Genomic DNA, 17584 nt, shown 5'->3' on the forward strand with positions numbered 1-17584 from the left:
TCAATATTTCACAATTGTGATGCCACACTTGTCAATCGCAGCTTTAATCAAGCTTAATCTTGAATTTTGACAAAATTGTATTAACGTTGAATGAAAATATTCATTCAATTAATGCAAAATTAATTATTGCAAAAAGTGACACATTTGAAAATTAAACTGTCTCATGTATCTTTCAAATACGTCAGGAACATGATAGGATAGTGTAGTATTTGACACTTAAGTAAAATGAAAGGCAATTTTATATCTTTTGTAAACTATAAGTAACATTTTTTTGCTACTTTTAGCTTTTAAAGAAATCTAAAAGAAAATGGAAAAATATTACTTCTTGTCGTGTCATTGAAAAAGACAATAATTTGCCTTGGGAATAACTTGAAACATAATTAGGTCATTCTTCGATCTTTTAAAGTGAAAAACGCAACTTTCAAGTTGTAATAACAAAGCATCTGGAAAAGAGAAGTTTATGAAATTTTACATCAATGCACAATTAATAGTACGTTTAATACTGATTGACTACGTTTTTTGATTGTGACGTATTTTGATGTAGTTTAAGTGATTTAACACACCTATCTGAGCTACTTTTAAACAAGCTTATTTCATAAAAGTTGTTCCTTTTGTCTTTTTGACAAAAAAACATATCTAGATGTCTTGGCATTGGAGCAAACACTTAACCAGAAAATAGAACCACTGTGGTCTGCATTTCATGAACATAATGGTTTGTTTCCATCAAGAAACTGAAAGTTAAAGCAGCAGAATCCTTTACTTTGCTCTGAGTCATTGGTCATTGGCAGCAGGCAGAGGGCGTTGTTTAGGGTCCTGAAAAGTAAAATTATTTGCGGATTGAAGTTGAACTGCCTTTTAACAAATTTAATGCTTTTATCCTTAAGATTTAGCTCTAATGGTTAGAGGTTGATTCATAGGATCAAACATATGTTTTCCGAGCATCGAATTCACAACGAACTCGAATTTTTGGATGTCAAGTTCGTTTGATGAAACGAAACATAAAGTCAGAAAATATTCCCAAAGTGATGAAATGATGTCAACTTTCCGCAGAAGGCTTTTCATGAAGTGATATCTTTGCCTCCTCATCCTCTCCTGTCTTCAACTTAGAAGCAACCGACCAAATTTTAACCCAATTCGCAAACAAGTGCGTTTCCATTATGGGACCATAAACTCTGAAAGAAACCGAATGATTAATAGAACAACTCTTTTTTGAATCAATGCTGCAATGGTCAAAACATGCCATCAATGTGATTCTTATTTTGCTCAACGGTCTTCATTAACGAAAAGTTGAAAGAACAAGGAAATCGATTATCTCAAAAATATGTTTGATTTCAGTTGGTCTTTAAAGTATGGGTTTGCATTAATTTGTTTTCATGTCTATCATCTCATTGACAAATTGGCAAGGGAAATTGGCAAAGGAAAAATTGATCTCGTTTCCTACGTGTCAAGTTGAATATTTGAAATTTACACCCCCAAAGGTAACAAATGCCGTCATGTGAGCCTGCAAATCTACTAATGGCCCAATAACAAATATGTCACAATAAGGGATGAAAAAAAAAACTTAGCCCAATATTCATGTTGGTTTTTACATCATCAGGGTGAGGGTTAGGGGCGAGGAAAAAAAATTGGGATATGTTGCGGTAAAAAAAAATTTGCCTTTTTTCACGTTGAAAACGTCAAATAGATAGACTTATCATGATATTGCCAAAAACCAATTACAGTTCCACTTGCTCCCCAATTTGGTCAAAGTAAAATGTTCATACCAAAAATAACAACTTTAATTCATTTGATCGAGTTCGTCGTTCTGTACAAATACTTTGGAACGCACCACGTTGGATTTCCCTACCCACCTGTATGAATTGAAAACAAGGCGATCCCTCTGAGTGTACGGTATCACGCTTAGAAGCGATCCGCCCTTATTTGTGACACACCATGCTCTGCCCAAAGCCACCAAATCAGCCCAAGGATGGAGGCCATCGCCCAAACGTCCCAATCCCAATTTTTGAAGAGAACCGTATGCAATGACCAAATCAAAGAAGGGCTGAGTTTGGAACGCTTTACTCAGGCTCAGGGAACGAATAATTTCCACCTACAAACAAGACAATTGTGTGAATTTTAACTCACTCTTCGCCAGTCATTGTTTTTCTTACTTTGGGATGATTGCACTGGACTCCTCGCCAATCCAAAGAAACGATATGAGAAGCATCCATTGCAATCAAGATGGTTTCTAACCAAGGCTGATCGTTGGTACCAATCACGAGAACTCTCTTTTTGTTGACTTGAACTTTGTCAGACAGGATCTCGTACATTTCTCGTACTCTCGCCTCTTCATAACCGATGTCAAATTTGCCGTCAATTAATTGCTTTGCATTGGCGTTTATAGTGAGATTGTCCCAATCTCGAACTGGCGCCAAATCAAATCCTTGGTAACTGAAGGTGGTGGATACCCTTCCGTTATAATTGAAATGTCGTAAAGTCTCTCTTGATATCATTTTGGACGCTTGGGACAAGTATCGAAAGCCAGGCAAGTCGTGGAGTGGGTTTGTCAGCAATGTAGAGCAATATAAGGGCTTCTGTAAATAACCATTCACCGTGTCCGAGGAGATGAGGCTATAAAAAAGGATACCTGTAATCTCAAAGCTGAGGAAAAATAATCTCAAGTTGTACTTCGTTTGGCAGATAGTTCCGCAAGATTCGAGGATTTTCTCAATCCTAGTCACACTCTCGGTTACCGCTTGTTCCATGGTCCAACTAGCGATTCTGCGATGATAGGCAAGATCTTGGTCAATGTTACTTCGAATTGCAAATGTGCTCAATGTCATAATAGCCGTCAATGCCCATTGAGTAATCGACTGGTATTTTTGATTCAAACCCCGTTGGTGTTGAAAGAGACTACGGACTAGAAACTGAGAGCAAAGATGAGATTTCAATGATGGCTCTAGATTTTTTGATTAAGTACTTCTATGAGTTACAGGGGTTCATTTGTTACAGCTGATTTATTCGCAATCAATTTCATTGTGCTTTTGCCTAGATAATAGGCATACAACAGTGTTGATGATGGGGAGGCATGAAGATCGGTTTACCGTGATCTAGTTCATGCAGTTTTTGCTTCATGCACGCTGCAATCATTTCCTCATTGATGGTTCTCGTCACCTTCAAGTCTTGGAGAAATTGTAGCCCATTTTTGGGCGTGAGGATCACATCTTCTTCGATCGTCTCAAAAATTCGCTTTGAGCGCGGAGACACTTCGGTGATGGCAACCACAGCCTTCAACTCGGATTCGGGCTGGCCTTCATAAGTAGTGGACATAACATCTTCATAGTTGAGGCCTAAGAACTTTTTAAATGATTCGCTCCAATCTTTGTCGCAGATCAGCTCGTGGGTCTTGCACCATTTCTTCCAGCATTTCTTGGTACAATATCGGGCGATATGGCAAGCCTGACACTTCTGAGAAGCTGGCAATCCACAAAAGGAACAGCTATTTTCGAGGTCATTCAGGACCTTGATCAGATCCTCGTGTTCATGATCGAAGTCAAAAAACGACGTCTTCCGGGTGGACTCGACGTAGTACATTTGTTCCTTCAACAGCCTCAAGTCTCTTGATGTATTCTTCACGAATTCAACCATATCCGACAATTGATTCATCACTTTTGGACCACTTCCGCTTGGAAATACCGGTCCAATGTTGGATGTGTGAAACGGGTGATTACTCCAAGTCATGGCTGTAATAGCGATTAATTTCCCCACCGTTCTCATCATGATGGAGGTCTTTTCCCATAGAAGACAAAGAATCCAGCGGATGTGGAATGATCGCTGATACTGCTCGAAAGTATCGCGAGCGTCTAATCCGATTGTATCTGTCCATGGGTGGAACACAAGTCGTTGGATATTGGCGTGAATCTCGAGAATATCCCATTTCCCAAAGTAATGGGTAAGCGCCTCGACTTCTTCCGCAATGAAGGCCGAAATGTCGGAGAGCTGCACTCCCAAGCGTTCGAATTTATCTTGGATGAACTGCCCTCGGAAACTTTCGCAACTATCTGCATCCAAAATAAAGAAGGGTGTGAAACTGGTAAAGAATGGCATGATGAGAGCAAAAGTATTCCGGACATTGATCACGGCATCAAAAGGTCGGCTCATTCCGATCTTGTCGCCGTTATTCACGGAACAGGGGGCACCCTTGATCAAGGCCAAAAGATACGCGAACTCCTTGAACAAAAAGAGAGTATCGCAAATGGCAAGGTCTTTGAATACTTCCAATTGGGACATGGTAAGGGTTGTGTTGGCTTCAATAGTGTTGATGAATCTCGGGATGCTACTTTCCAATCTCTCTTGGGTGGTACTATATTTTAGGTATCTTTCCGCGTAAGTCTTGTTCATCACTTGAGACATTGGCAGGCAGGGGCATTCTGAAGGAGGAAATATTTTGTCTTGCAACGAAATTGTAATATTTTTGGACATATATGTCGTAACACCATGAACTACTAATACAGTAGTTCATGGTAACACTTACCTTTACAAAACTTCAAGGGTAGGAGACACTTGGTGCAAGATTTGGGTCGAAGAGGAAGTTTTGCCTTTTCTTCATAAAGCATTGTCCCCACTCGGAACTCGTATAAGGGAATCTCTCGCAGAATTGGCGGAAGCAATCGATGAATGTCCCAAGAAAAGCTCAACTGATCGCGGATAAGTAGGGCACAATCACATTGAAATGCTCTAATACATTTACAGGCCGACCAGAGATCATTTTTCTCCATATTACGATTCCTCATTTCCTCCAAATGGTGCTCGTGTTCAAAGAAGGCCATCCTGTTGAAATCCGCTTCAATTAGCGATTGATCGTCTAACAATCCAAACAAGTGGGGAACCATCGAATTGAAATCCATCGGCTGATTCAAGTCCACCTCGGACTCATTGTCCACTGTATTGTCCACAACGTTCTTTCTAATTTCAGGATATCGCGGACATGGGTCGAGAATGAGGAGGCTCGGCAGTTGTCGAATCTACGTACAATAAAGGACAAAAATATTATCATTTCAATATTCACGGTCAATTCAAGTGCCCAATCTTATTGCCTTACATCCATCCTTGGCGCCGAATTTGTGCATGCCACAAATACGTGAGCCAATTTGATCATCTCCTGAATGTTGAACGCCCTCACACCAGTCCTCAAGTAGGGGGTGGGATCGAATTGGAACGTGATTTGATCCACGAATATGCATCGATTGAACAATTCCATGAAGTACATCACAGCCGTAGGGGTGGTGTCGACTAGAAGCTCAAGATTGCCTTTCCAAGCTTCCACTTGTTGCGCGGGGTTCAAGAACAAGCACGTGTCCGAGTCTTTGTTCATGTTCAACACTCGGGTGTGATTGAACCGCTCGATCTCGAAGATGCTTCTCATTAGGACCAGGGGATCATTTAGGGATTGATGGGTGTTTTGGGTGTAGGATGCAACCGGGGCCGGGTTCTTCTTTGACTTGGATTTCTTGGCTGGATAAGCCTGGTTGTTCACGTAGTTTCGACCCATTTTTTCCTCATTCGATCAGGATAGCTTTTGTTGTGGCAACGCTCAGGTTTCTTACTTTACTGAACCATATTTCCGAACGCAATTCAGTATTTTTGGTGTATGTTGGTAATTGATAAAAAGGCATGCTCCTCGCAGCAACACGTTCCTAAACAACCAAAATTCGCACCTACCTTCGAAAGCATGTAGTAAAATATCCCAAGTACCAGAAGCGACATTTTGTTGGTAAAAGACACGAATTACAGTCCTTGTTTCGGAAGTGTTTGATTCACTATAAAAAGCACACTTGTCATCATATGTATAACCGATAAAGGAACGAACGGCCTGAATCAAAAGCGTTCAAAGCTGTTCTACCCAGGGTTCACCACGGGATTAATCATGTCCGGGCAAGCGGGATGGGTTTTAGACTCTGAGTTCTAGTGGGGTTTACGTTTCTTTTTTTACGATTTGAGCAAGTTTGAATACTTTTTTGCGGTTTTGCCATGAGTGAATATGAAAATACAAGTCACAAGAAGACTAAGTCGCCGCATATAACTCTTGTCCGATGGACTCAAAATAACATGCATTTTTACAAACGCCATTAAGTTGGAAACATAATGTACATCTAGTTTATTAACATTTTTGTTCATATTTTGTATTGCTTTACATCATTTGGATTCTTTAAAAATTCATTTAACAATGTTCCCATAATGTTGAAAATGGTTAAGTGGTCCCAGGTACAGAAATAACTCTTTAAGACTTTTTGGTTCCAGTCAGTGCACTGGTCACTCCGAACTTGCCTTAAGTGGCAAGTTCTCCCAAAGAGCTCTATTTAAAACATGTTGAGAATTGATTTGTATTATTCTTAAAGGAGAAAAGGACAGTACCACAGCAAGAGAAAGAAACAAATTTCCAAAAAGACGCCATTTAGGCCGGACTTATTAGAGGCATCTTTCTCGAGCACTTTTGCCATTTTGGCAATCACTTGACCACTACCTACGCTACATCAACTTCCCGCATCGTGATTTCAATAAGACAATTATAACAAAAGCGAGTTTTTTAAACGCTCGTCGTAGCTTTGAGTTAAGGCTGGGGCGTTACTCAGAATGAATATTCGCTCACCACTTTGGCTAGTGTACTTTCATACCGGTTATATCATCACATTTTAAAATAGTGTAATTGTAACGATTTAACATTCAGTCTTGTTCAAAGGTTGCGCAGTGACAACGCGTCCAGAAGTTCCGTGGTTTGAGAGTGAAGTAAAGGAAAGAATTCAAAAAAGAAAGTGAGATTTACAGATTTTGGGCACTTTGTGGATGAAGAAAAGGAACTGGAATCCCATTACATTTTAAAATGTTGTAATTGTAACGACCCAAAAAAACACAGTGCTCGTTCCTCTTTCCACGCTTCAGAGTGGCAATTGATTTTTTATTTCTGTCTTGGCAACGGAGGAAACTTGAAGTTTTTAGGCAATTTTACTAGAATTTTCAGTTTTCTAGTATTTTCATATATTCTACAGAAAGAAGCTCTGGGCTGAAAATTATGGTTGCTTTTAACAATAATGAATGTTTTTGTACTTTCAAATCGTGTTACATGAGGGCTGCTTTATTGTTGATGCCTTCTCATTCAAATGCCGTTGAACTACAAGACCTGACTTAGAGTGAAATCTTCCTTCGGCTTGAATATATCAGCTCTCCCCATATCCATCTTTGACTTTAAGCAAATGGTTCTAACAGGGAAGTTTTGTAACCTCGATAATTTCAAATAGCGTTTTTCCTTGATGACTTTTTATCATGGTTGCAAATGTTTAACAAGGTGGCCATCGGTTCCCCAACAGCAATCTCCGCCTCTGGATTTCCGCCAGATAATTTCCGCCATAGTAAACTCCCTCAAAGTTGAGATCCGCCAGCATTGAACTCTTACAATGAGAAAAAAAAAACTAAAAATGTGTAGCCCATTAATCATCCTGTAAGCTACATCCACATGAACGCACAAAAACATTCCCGGAATGATCAATATCAATACAAAAAGTTACTAAACGAATTACACAAAGCGTGGGGTGATTTTTTATTTTTTTTGTAGAATCTTAAAATTTGAAATGTGGCAAGATGCAGAACTTGATGTTAGTTTTTATCTTTTAAAAGACGACACCGTCTGAAGAACTGTTCAAGAACCATAGCTTCAAACATACGTAGGTAAATAATAATTACGTCTCTAACCTAACTTAACTTGACTTGGCCTCCTTGTAAACAAAAAAAAACCCACAAACGACCATGAACCTTTGTACATCATTTGAAGGTGTTCTATCTCGAATTACTTTCAAGGTTCATGAGAGACAGGTGGTTTTATTCCTATAATCATCGTGCAAATTATCACTATCGCAACAATCAAGATATCCCTTGAAATATGAAGCATTATACCGCATGGTAGTAGTAGAAGTAGTTTGTATAGCACATTTTGTGGTCTCCTTTTGACCTATCCCAGTAAAGTGACACAAAACAAAGTAATGATCGAGTCAATACAACACTTGGCGTAACAAGGACACTTCTCCAGGCTTTCCAGGTATTCCATTCTTTCTTCAGTGGTTCGAACCGAACTCAAAGAATCTGTGCCATCAAGATCCTCGTAGAAGTCCTCGTCTTTGTAATCGAGATTATTCTCAAGGTCTTCAGTATCGAAAAGATCCGTGGATGGGATCCGTTTCTTGTCCAATTTTTCAATGTTATTGTTGTTCATGGTTGAAAGGGGTTGGTTTATAGGCGGTCCCTGGTGAGACAGTTGACGAGTGTTGTGACAAGTGTTGGAGAATTGAATCAAGTCCTCGTTTTCCACTTGCAAGCCTCGAGATATGGAAGAGGACCTGAAAGAAATTTAATGGAACAGTTGGAGTGCAAAACTTTCAGGTGGAACGGAGGGAGGGTGAAGAAATGAATTCATCACGGTGTCATTATCTTAATTGAGCTTGAACAAACAACCTTGTTTAATGGAGGAAAGGTTGCTCTTCCTTCCGCTTAAAGGAAAAAGTCCGTTCAAGCAATTTGGAGCAAGATCGTTCCAACTATTCTGGAACACATTAAACTTTGAAACGGTTGATTGTTATCAATACGAAGAGTTACCACGTGCTTTTAAGTAATCATACTTGCTCGAGATTTCTAGCTCACGTCTAACAAATGCATTTTGCTATCAGTGCCTCGAGTTGAAATTGATAATTTCAGTCCTCACTGGAGACTTTAATTTTTTCAATTTGAACACCAAATGTTATCAGATCATGCTTGAAAACATGTGATGCAAGCACGTCACAAAAACGCCATGTTGGCCGACAAATTTATGCGCTTCTAAAAGACCCTAGTTGATTAAATTCCGACAAAGAAGCGACGAGTGTTACAGACCACGATTGGGCAATTTCAAGATGACTTTAAACTTGGCACATTCAGCATTTTTCGTGAGAACCCTTGAACGGAGCAAGGCCTGAAAGTCATGCTCCTACCTGATTGGCTGGTTGACTATCACGTCCGAATTTGATGGGACTCGATGGAAATTGGAATGTTGTTGGAGAGAAGGAGTGGGAGGTTGTGGTGCTCTGCCCTTATTCTGTGAGGAGAGGAGAGTGTGGGAAGGGGATGTCGTGGTGCTTGTGGTGGGCGTGGTGGAAGATATGGAAGGCGTGGCTAGGTCCTCTTTGGGCAAGAGAGGTTGAACCGAGTCGTCTTGTTTGATAATGAGATCGCTTGTAGCGGACACAATCTTTTTCTTGATCCCTTTGGAAAGAAGGTCCCGCTTCAAGTCTTTGGACAAGGACGTGGATAACTCGATCCAATCTGGAGGTGTGGCACTGGTTGGCAAGGGTGGAGTCGAGTTAGCCGAGGAGCTGAGGGAGCAGCTGCCATTGAGGTCATGATTAAGTCTGAAATCAAGAAATCAATATTTGCCGCATTACAAACTTGGTGGTGATGGGAGGGCAAGTTGTTCCATGTGGATACTTGGCCTTTAAAAAGAAAGTGGATAAGTGATTGCAAGGCTCTTAGAGTCAACTAGAACGTTGAGGTTTTCATATTACATATGTAACCATTCAAACGTCAGCGATGGGTGTGTGACTAATATTTCATGAACTTGTTAAAAAAATCATTTTGTTTGCTTGTCAAATGTAACCGCTCAGATTCTCATTTCTAAACCATGTTTTTGTTCTCTTTTTAGTTTTCAACACCAAACCAAAGTAAAACAGTTTAGAACGCTCGTACTGATTTTCCTTTTGAAGTGTTTTTTTTCTAAATTTGATACTGAATAATTCCCGGTCTTCTCGCTCTCTCTTTTTGATGTTGGTTGGGAGAGAGACAGAGAAAGGCCGTGTGCAAAGATAGGAGCTCATCGTTTCTGTCATGCATAACGAATGATCGCATTAGCCCCAACATTATCAAAGACATTTCAGTTTCTTCTTTCGTCTAGCATAAAAGCACGGATAGAAAGATAGATAGATGGATGGATGTGTGAATGGATATTTGCTTCATGCTTGCCTGTTATTTGAATTTCCCGGACTGGAGGAGCATCCCCCATTCAAAGCCTGGGGTCCATTAATTGCATTGTTTATGGTCTCGGTGGAGGTGCGATTTCTTTGTGATTTGAGACCCACGAGACCCATCTTTTGGGGCAATGGCGGAGGCCGACCCATCGTCTCTTGGCTCGTTTCCTCTCCGCCCAGCAAGCCTCTGTCCTCGGAGGATCTTGGTTCCATCATCTGAGACTCACAGCCCCCCATGAGTCTCAATGGAGGAGGATGAGACCGTCGAAATGCCTCTGAGACCAATGGAGGGAGGTCCAAAGACACTGGATGCACTGACGAAGAAGACACATTCGACACGACCTCCAAACTGGTGTCCGACGGACTTCCTACAAAGGCCGGGGCAGGGACTGCTGAAGCTGCTGCTGAGGCCATCTGAACCTCGTCATATGCCAAAAGTTCTGAATATTCGTTGATTTCTTTGCTCGCGTCAAAATGATCTATGAGGGTCCTTGTGTTCTCCTCGTTAAGCTGGTTATGAGAGGGACCGGGATGGTGGTACTGATGATGATGGTGATAATGATGACAATGATGATGAGAACTTGGAGCTGCTGGTGGTGAGTGGGTGGCCTGGAAGCTTGCTAATGTGGACACGGGAGCAATATGAAAAGCAATTCGCTTGTCCATCAGAGGTCAACCAAGGGTGACACATGGAGACGGACCACCTCTACTTCCGATGGGATTCCCGACAACCCATTCATCAGACCTGGAACAGTGATGGAAAAGAAATCTTCATACAGATGTCATGGGAGCGGGGTGGATTGTCTGGATCAATAACCGCAATACTGCGATGTCATGTTGTGTCCAAGATTCCATAAAAATGTGTACCTGCGGAAACTAGCGTTAGTTGGTTCCTCAAACCAGTTTTGGTGACAATTATATCAAGACCTCACTTGAGAACCCATACAAAAAGTTAAGTGCTCTTTTTAGCTAGGCCCAGAAATTGGGGCATGTTCTGTAAGTTTGGCACAGCATAACGAAAGTTTTTTTATCCGCTTGACAACCAAGTTGACATATCTTCAAGATGAATTGATACAGCAATGACATTTTTGGCCACTTGAGGCGAAATATCCTTCAAAGAAATGGAATCCAATTTTAGCCTAATTTTTTTGGCACCAAAAAAGGAGAGAAGAAATGAATGGAACCTCTGGGTCCCATATATCATACAGAACTTCTCAGTTTGAAGTCTTAGATCATGTGTGATAGTCTGACAAAAGGGTATTTTTCGTACTTCGTGGAGGTTCTATGGCGTCTTACTGCCAGCCAAGTGGGTGCAAAAAATCCTCCCTTTTTTGCTCCTCCGCATTCGTTCCACATAAAGAACTCAGTTGGAACACAAATGATAGGAAAAGAACAAGGCCAATGGACTATAGGACTGTATGCACTTCATCTAGCGTTGCTTTGGTCTTATTGAGAGCTCTAGACCACTGGATGTTACTAGAAAATGGGAGGAAATAGGTCGAACACTACAAGAAATGGCGGCATCTAAACGTTGGAACGTATATTGGCCCACTTCCCCCGGAAACATTCTCCAAAGTCTAGCTGCGCCACTTTTAATTGAGGCCATCACAAGTCCAAACTTGGATTCAAGCTTCCATGTAACTCTGGAACGGTCAAAAAAAAAATCGCCATCATAGCCATCATGATTCAAGTGTAAGCACTATTCAAAAGGATGGAGGCAATATCAGTTCTTGGTTTGGGTCCATGGAACTCTCGTCTTGCAGTTGACATTCACATGGTCCTCTAAATTGAGGGTACAAATTTGACATTGGTTTTGATCCAAATAATGTTGTCCTATTGCACGCGCACGATGGTTCAGAGCGATCTTGAGTGAACTGGTTTGGAGGCTAGGACACCACACTCAATGTCCTTTAGAGCACCTTGGTTTGTTCCACTTTCCATCTGGAACAGATCTGGCTTTTTTCCCTCACCACAACGAACTCTAAGGGTAGTGGTGGTTGTCCTCATGTGGCGAATTTTCAGGTTTCATTGCATTCCCATTCCGTTGGTTGGGTAAAGGCATCAGATGGAGGTTAGGAGCTTCAGTGCCATTTGGGGACCTTTCTTGGTCCCAAAATTTGGATCACTTTCCTTCTCGACCGAGTCAAATTCTTGTGTCTTTTCGGGTCATTGGTGAGGTGCTTGCCTCAATGGGAGCTCTGTTTGAAGACTTTTCAAAGCGCCTCTAGGGACGGCAGTCCCTCAAGTTGGGAGATTGTTCCCTCCAAGTTGGTTGAATACCCCGAGCGTGATCCACAACCAGTGCATCACGCCCTACCTTCAATAACACTTCGGAGAGTCCATTGAGAGATCCTCTTTTGTGGAACAAGGAAACAGCCTTGACCAAGATTTCTGAATGAGACAACCGAGGGACCCAAAGAATTTTACCAAAGTTGGACCTGTTCCAAATTCTCCCTTTCAAATTGCGTGGAACACATGGAACATACCGGGAAAAGAGGTTGTGGATAACATTGATCAACAAACTTTGATGCTCGCTCACTTCTTGTGTTCCCTCTCATTGTCTACTTCATCGATCCATGCAATTGACCTTTATTGTTCCAAATGAAAGACCAAATCCAAATATCTGCTAAAGTGACCAACTTTTCTTTTTCGAAATTTCACAATGCACTAACAAGAAGCCTGGTGCACATTTCAGCTTTCTAAGTATACAGGTTTATTTTCTGAAGGCTCGTTCTTAACTCCTTTCAAGCGTCCACAATCGTGCCGTAACCTCTGATGAACATGGAACATGATTTCCTGCCAATATCAGTTCAGTTCAAGAGTTGGAGTGATATTTCGATTTCAGCCATCAAGGCGTTGATCACGCGATTTATTTTCATGCTCTTTCACCCCAATTAGGTTACATTACTCTGGTGAAAGCCATTTGCGTATATAATGGCAATTATTGAGCTTTTTAAGCCAATCAAGGATGAAAGTTCAATCCCCAAACTTGTTCATAAAAAAACCAATAATCTTCTTTTTCTAAACTCTTCTCTAGTTGTTTAGAATAAAAGTTCAAATAAACCACCCCTTGGTCCTGTTCTAACTTGGTTGGCCAGATTTCATGGATGAGACATCATGATGGATCATGGTCCGACAAAGTAAGACTGGAAATGGCCCAAAATATCAGCTGATTGCCCTCACCGGATTTGCACAAAGTGCACATCACAGGTTCTGGCTGCAACGAGCTTCTGTGAGACTAATTTTTTCTCGTCAAGGTAAAGTTTCATTAATGAAAATTTGAGCACGGGATCCCGAATGATCAGGACATAGCGCAAGGCGGGGAAACTTGGAAGATAAATCGGCTTGTCAGAAAACCGTATAAGCCCGAAGCACCGTTGGCAACAAAAGCGACGTGTGCTACTAGAATGTACAGTACGTACAGACGTACGTACGTACGTACGCTTGAGAAAGTTAAAGTGCATCCGCTACCCGCCGAGTCGATTTGGGCCCGAGCACATGAGTTACATCAAACGTTGAAGCTTAGTCTACACATGCACTTTTACACTGCCGCCATGGAGCTGGAAACACGATAAAAAAAACTCAAATGGAGGAGTATTATCTTCAACGTGAGGGCTCGAGTGCTGTGAATGACAGGCACTAAAATGGAGGCACAATTTTCGTTCTCCCAAGGGATGTAACCCCCCCCCCCTCCTTTCCGCCTGGCGTTATATTTCTCCTTACCTCTTCTTGTTCCATCGACTCTATTCTTTTCTATTTGGTCCCCGTTTTCCCCCTCTTTGGAACACTTTGGATCACCCCTCTTGAGTCTTTGTCCAACCACCCCTTGTTCCTGGAAAGTCTTTTCTATTCCCGTCTTAGCACTACAATTTCCCGGAAAGAGACCAAGGATAATGACTCCGAAGGAGATGCGGTTCTTGGTCTCTTTTCCCATAGAAGACACAAATGACTCTCTAGATCAAACTGCCAGTGGAACATTAGTATAAATTTGTATCCGTATCAAGTACACAGCGAGATTAATCGCGGTAAGAAGTAGATGCATATTCAGGCTTCGACTTAACTCTGTGAATCCTTTGTTTCCAAGTGAAAAAAAAGAACTGGGGGAAGGAAACGCCCAATTTAAGACGATTGCTCTGCCGTTGCTTACAGATAAGCCCAACCAAACAATCTCTGTATGTGTATTGTGTGCCTCTTCGGAGAAGTAGTGATTGCACTTATCTGAAATGAGGTAGGAGGGGTGGTGCAAAATGAGCACTCCCTCTCAACTGGTTGTTGACCAAGATTGATTGCTTAAACCAACAGGGAATGTTGTTCCAAATCCAGTTCCCGATATTTTTAGGGAACAACTCCGACACTTAACCCTGGCTCAAACTAAGATATTCATTTGTCTCATCAATGGAAGGGGACTTTGAGGTAGAGGACCCGATCACAAAATGTGGGCTCCATTGGCAACTTTCTAAGGGGGAGGCTTGAGCTGAGGATGATCTAGGGGAGGGTTGTTTTTGGCTGCCATGACAACTTCCAATCATTCATGGATGAGGCAGGGGAGGGGGGGGGACTGAAGATCCCCTGACTTCTTAATGTAGAACTACATGTTCTACGTAGGCAACGTCGACAAGACAATAATACATCTTCTTCTTCGAGATCTCCGGTCGTTCAAGTTGGATCAATCTTGATCAAGTGCATTGAAGTTTGAAATTGTGACAACGTCAGACAGGAAATGCTTTGGAGAAGAACTCTCTTATCTTTTAGTGTGAACTGGATGAACATATCGGATTCAGAACTAGAGAACTAGTGAAAAATGGAACAGGATTTGGAGTGCTTCCTCCTCTCCGAGAACGAACATCAAGCCTATGATGAGTGTTGTCCTTGGGGAATGTCCACCTTTTCAGTCTCGAATGCCCTCAAAACTCTGCTACGATCCATAACTGTTCGTCTCAGATCAGCCAGAAGGGAATTGGTGAGTGACGGGTTATGGACCCTCCAGAGCCATGATGTGCCAAAACTTTGGGCCATGTCTTCAAAAAGCATCCACAAATCAGAGAAACGGGGGGCAAGTTTTGACGGCTGCTTTTAAAAAGAATGTGACGCCACCTAGAATCAGGCCATTGGCGGAAGGTTGGTTATCCATTTCGATCATGGGTGCAGGATGGAAAACCTTTGAGAATGGATCAAACCCTACTATAATTGACTTTTCCAGCAAATCGCCCTCATCTCTGTGATTGATGACATTCTCAAACTATTTACCTCCCCTTGCGGTTTGAGGAAGATGATCAAACTAGTCAAAACTGATGACCATCATTTCAATCCAAGGCAAGTCGGTGTGGTCACCTTGTTCATATTTATTTTGGACTTGCTCAGCGATCTCGGCCATGTGCTCGCCGGGGATCGAACAATAAAACGCTTTTTCAAGAACAGGATTGACACGGGGATCGCTTTGTTCATTGGAAGCCTTCTTATCCCTTGGGCTTTCTTCTTTCTGACGAGTAAGGAGGGTAAAATATCCTACCTGTACGTTATTCTCGTCACCCTTCTTGGTACTATGACAATGGGGCTGGTTTCCGATCAAATTACTCTACTTTTGTTCCTCATGCCAAGGAATGAAAAATTGGAACGCGCCTTTCACAAACTGAGGATCGATCCAAGACTTTCCAAACCCGAGATTAACGACCAATTCAAGGCCAAACTGAAGCAGGCGCTTCTCAAACAGGATCTTCCATTGCAAACTAAACTCAAGTGGAATATGCTAGTCATTAGAGATCTGAAATAAACATCGAATATTTCAGGCATGTTCCTAGACACCCCAAGGTTTCACATAATACTCGTAGAACTTGCCTTTTCGTTCCTCATTGTCTCTAGTTTAGCTTAGAGCTCAAAATGATAGGGACATCAGCCTTACAATGGATCCATTTCAAGCTTTTGTTGAGGCTCGAGCTTAAGAAAAGACAGAAATTACCAGGAAAGGTTTCATCGACGAAAATGGAACACCTACACTACTAAATGAGCCAGCGCATCAAGCTATGTTTTGGTGACTGAGCAATATTTGAGCTCCATTTTTAGCGGGAACGGATCTTTTTTTTTCGTGCCATCGAGATCGCCTGGCAAGATTTTATGGGTTTTCAATGCCTTAATGTTGGTCGATCGGCCGAGGATCGGAATATGCAAATGTTTAAGAGGCGATCATCCAAGGCTGTACAAGTCCAAGCACCAAGGGCAACAAATCCCACGAACTTCCATTTATTGCATTATCAATTCAGGAATAGCTGCACAAACGCCCGCTCGGCCGAGCAGAAAGCCCGATTATGAAGGCCTTATCTCGCAAATACGAAGGAAACTTGCCTAGGACCTTTCCCTTGGCCTTTCTTATGTCTTAATATGGGCCTGATCGTGTTTTGAATTTGCTCACATGGACATAAAGGCATTTCCCTGACTGTCAGTGGCCACTCTTGGGAGGAACAAACACAAGTATGTATTGTGCTCTATTTTGTACTCTCGAGAAGACCCACCTTAACGACAAAGGCTGAAGCATTCAATCATCACTGAGACTTGTGATGCATCAAAATGTGATTTACCAGAAAAAAGACCCTTCTCTCTGTCTGGAGTCACTCTTATCCCGGCAAAATTCGATTGCTGGTTTTCCAATTATTTTTCTCGTTTTTGTCTCGAATCAACAAATTTTTCAGGGTTTGTATGTATTTTGATAATATGAGATTCTGGAGTGTTTGAGTGTTGACCTCTCTTTCTCCTCAAAGTTGCATTGTGACAATTAGGTCTATGACCTAAAGAATAGAATGTTTGAGAGGGTAGTTGAGATGAGTACTCTGCTACAAAGCCCGTCCAATCTTTGTTCAGAAATTCGTGGACCGCGGCAGACTTCTGACTGGAAATCGATTTTAGAGCTGCAGACTCAAACATGGCGAGGCTCATTCAGAAGAGTGGAGAGAGAAAGAGATCTATCCAATTTCACACAAACTTATCCGCACACATTGAAATGAGCTACTCTGGGTCACTTAAGAAATCACGAGGTCCAATCGCAAGCAAACTTGGGAACACCGTGTTCCATCTTGGGATCCAAAAGTTTGTAAATGGTGGTTCTCTCCATTCTCTCCAGCAATGGACTAATACGGAACGATCTCCAAGGGCAAATTTTCTTGGCTGGTTGGAATCTCAACTAAATAATCAAAAAAAATGTCGAGGGACCATTCCATTGGTGATCAAAATTAGTAGTTTTATCTTGTCCGACCTTGCAATTCGTCAGATGAAAGTTATGTTAGTGCAGAAATATTGCTTCGTGAAAAACCATTCCTTTTTTCGAAAACACGGGCAAAGATATTTTTGAACTTCAGTCGAAAAGGCAAATAAAGTGTTTGCCTATTTTTATGCTATGAACATTCAACGATGTTCCATAGCAGTCCAAGTAATTCAGATGGGATCAAACAATAGGAGTCAAAACTGGAATGAAGAAGGTGGTTCAAATTGGGCAAGACTAAGACTATTTTTATTGAGTTCAATAAAAAAGCAAATAAAACTTTTTTCAAGTTGGATTTTACAAATATGCCTGA

General features: G+C 41.5%; 4 protein-coding genes across 5 annotated transcripts in view; 1 reads left to right on the top strand and 3 right to left on the bottom strand.

Moving 5' to 3' along the window:
• Positions 1–910: 910 nt before the first annotated feature.
• LOC131888526 (uncharacterized) lies at positions 911–5852 on the bottom strand. Its single transcript, XM_059237405.1, has 5 exons — positions 5701–5852; positions 2668–2906; positions 2151–2610; positions 1851–2089; positions 911–1172 (listed from the first exon to the last, which is right to left on the bottom strand). Exons 1-5 carry the CDS (start codon positions 5743–5745, stop codon positions 1037–1039), a joined length of 1119 nt encoding a protein of 372 aa, XP_059093388.1. The 5' UTR covers positions 5746–5852; the 3' UTR covers positions 911–1036.
• On the bottom strand, positions 2969–5633 carry LOC131888522 (uncharacterized). Its single transcript, XM_059237401.1, has 3 exons — positions 5081–5633; positions 4514–5003; positions 2969–4409 (listed from the first exon to the last, which is right to left on the bottom strand). The coding sequence occupies exons 1-3, from the start codon at positions 5528–5530 to the stop codon at positions 3028–3030; spliced, it is 2322 nt and encodes a 773-aa protein (XP_059093384.1). The 5' UTR covers positions 5531–5633; the 3' UTR covers positions 2969–3027.
• Positions 5853–7831: 1979 nt separating the features above from the next.
• The window catches only part of LOC131888525 (uncharacterized), a 16901-nt gene continuing 7148 nt past the window's right edge, over positions 7832–17584 (bottom strand). The window contains exons 2-4 of the mRNA XM_059237404.1: positions 10018–10767; positions 8994–9410; positions 7832–8366 (exon numbers count right to left, since the gene is read on the bottom strand). Coding sequence (XP_059093387.1) covers positions 7982–8366; positions 8994–9410; positions 10018–10688 — 1473 coding nt within the window. The 5' untranslated portion in view covers positions 10689–10767 and the 3' untranslated portion in view covers positions 7832–7981. The remainder of the gene's footprint in view (positions 8367–8993; positions 9411–10017; positions 10768–17584) is intronic.
• LOC131888532 (uncharacterized) lies at positions 14732–15970 on the top strand. 2 transcript variants are annotated; one of them, XR_009374114.1, is made up of 2 exons: positions 14732–15140; positions 15223–15970. XR_009374114.1 is itself a non-coding variant. In XM_059237411.1 (2 exons), exons 1-2 carry the CDS (start codon positions 14824–14826, stop codon positions 15790–15792), a joined length of 729 nt encoding a protein of 242 aa, XP_059093394.1. In that variant the 5' UTR covers positions 14732–14823; the 3' UTR covers positions 15793–15960. The 2 variants fall into 2 exon arrangements, 1 of the variants encoding a protein (XP_059093394.1); XM_059237411.1 differs by having other exon boundaries at positions 14732–14982; positions 15223–15960.

Source organism: Tigriopus californicus, chromosome 10, assembly GCF_007210705.1.
Source record: "Tigriopus californicus strain San Diego chromosome 10, Tcal_SD_v2.1, whole genome shotgun sequence".
NCBI classification, from domain to species: Eukaryota; Metazoa; Arthropoda; class Copepoda; order Harpacticoida; family Harpacticidae; genus Tigriopus; species Tigriopus californicus.

Bases quoted from the DNA above. Each gene is read 5' to 3' on its own strand.
- LOC131888522 (XM_059237401.1), bottom strand. From the start codon at position 5,530: ATGGGTCGAAACTACGTGAACAACCAGGCTTATCCAGCCAAGAAATCC. The intron at 5,004-5,080 runs GTAAGGCAATAA...TATTGTACGTAG, and splicing joins ATTCGGCGCCAAGGATGGAT to ATTCGACAACTGCCGAGCCT. The intron at 4,410-4,513 runs GTAAGTGTTACC...TTCCTCCTTCAG, and splicing joins ACCCTTGAAGTTTTGTAAAG to AATGCCCCTGCCTGCCAATG.
- LOC131888526 (XM_059237405.1), bottom strand. From the start codon at position 5,745: ATGTCGCTTCTGGTACTTGGGATATTTTACTACATGCTTTCGAAG. The intron at 2,907-5,700 runs GTAGGTGCGAAT...CTTTGCTCTCAG, and splicing joins TTTACTACATGCTTTCGAAG to TTTCTAGTCCGTAGTCTCTT. The intron at 2,611-2,667 runs GTACAACTTGAG...CCTTTTTTATAG, and splicing joins GGAACTATCTGCCAAACGAA to CCTCATCTCCTCGGACACGG.
- LOC131888532 (XM_059237411.1), top strand. From the start codon at position 14,824: ATGGAACAGGATTTGGAGTGCTTCCTCCTCTCCGAGAACGAACATCAA. The intron at 14,983-15,222 runs GTGAGTGACGGG...TGACTTTTCCAG, and splicing joins GATCAGCCAGAAGGGAATTG to CAAATCGCCCTCATCTCTGT.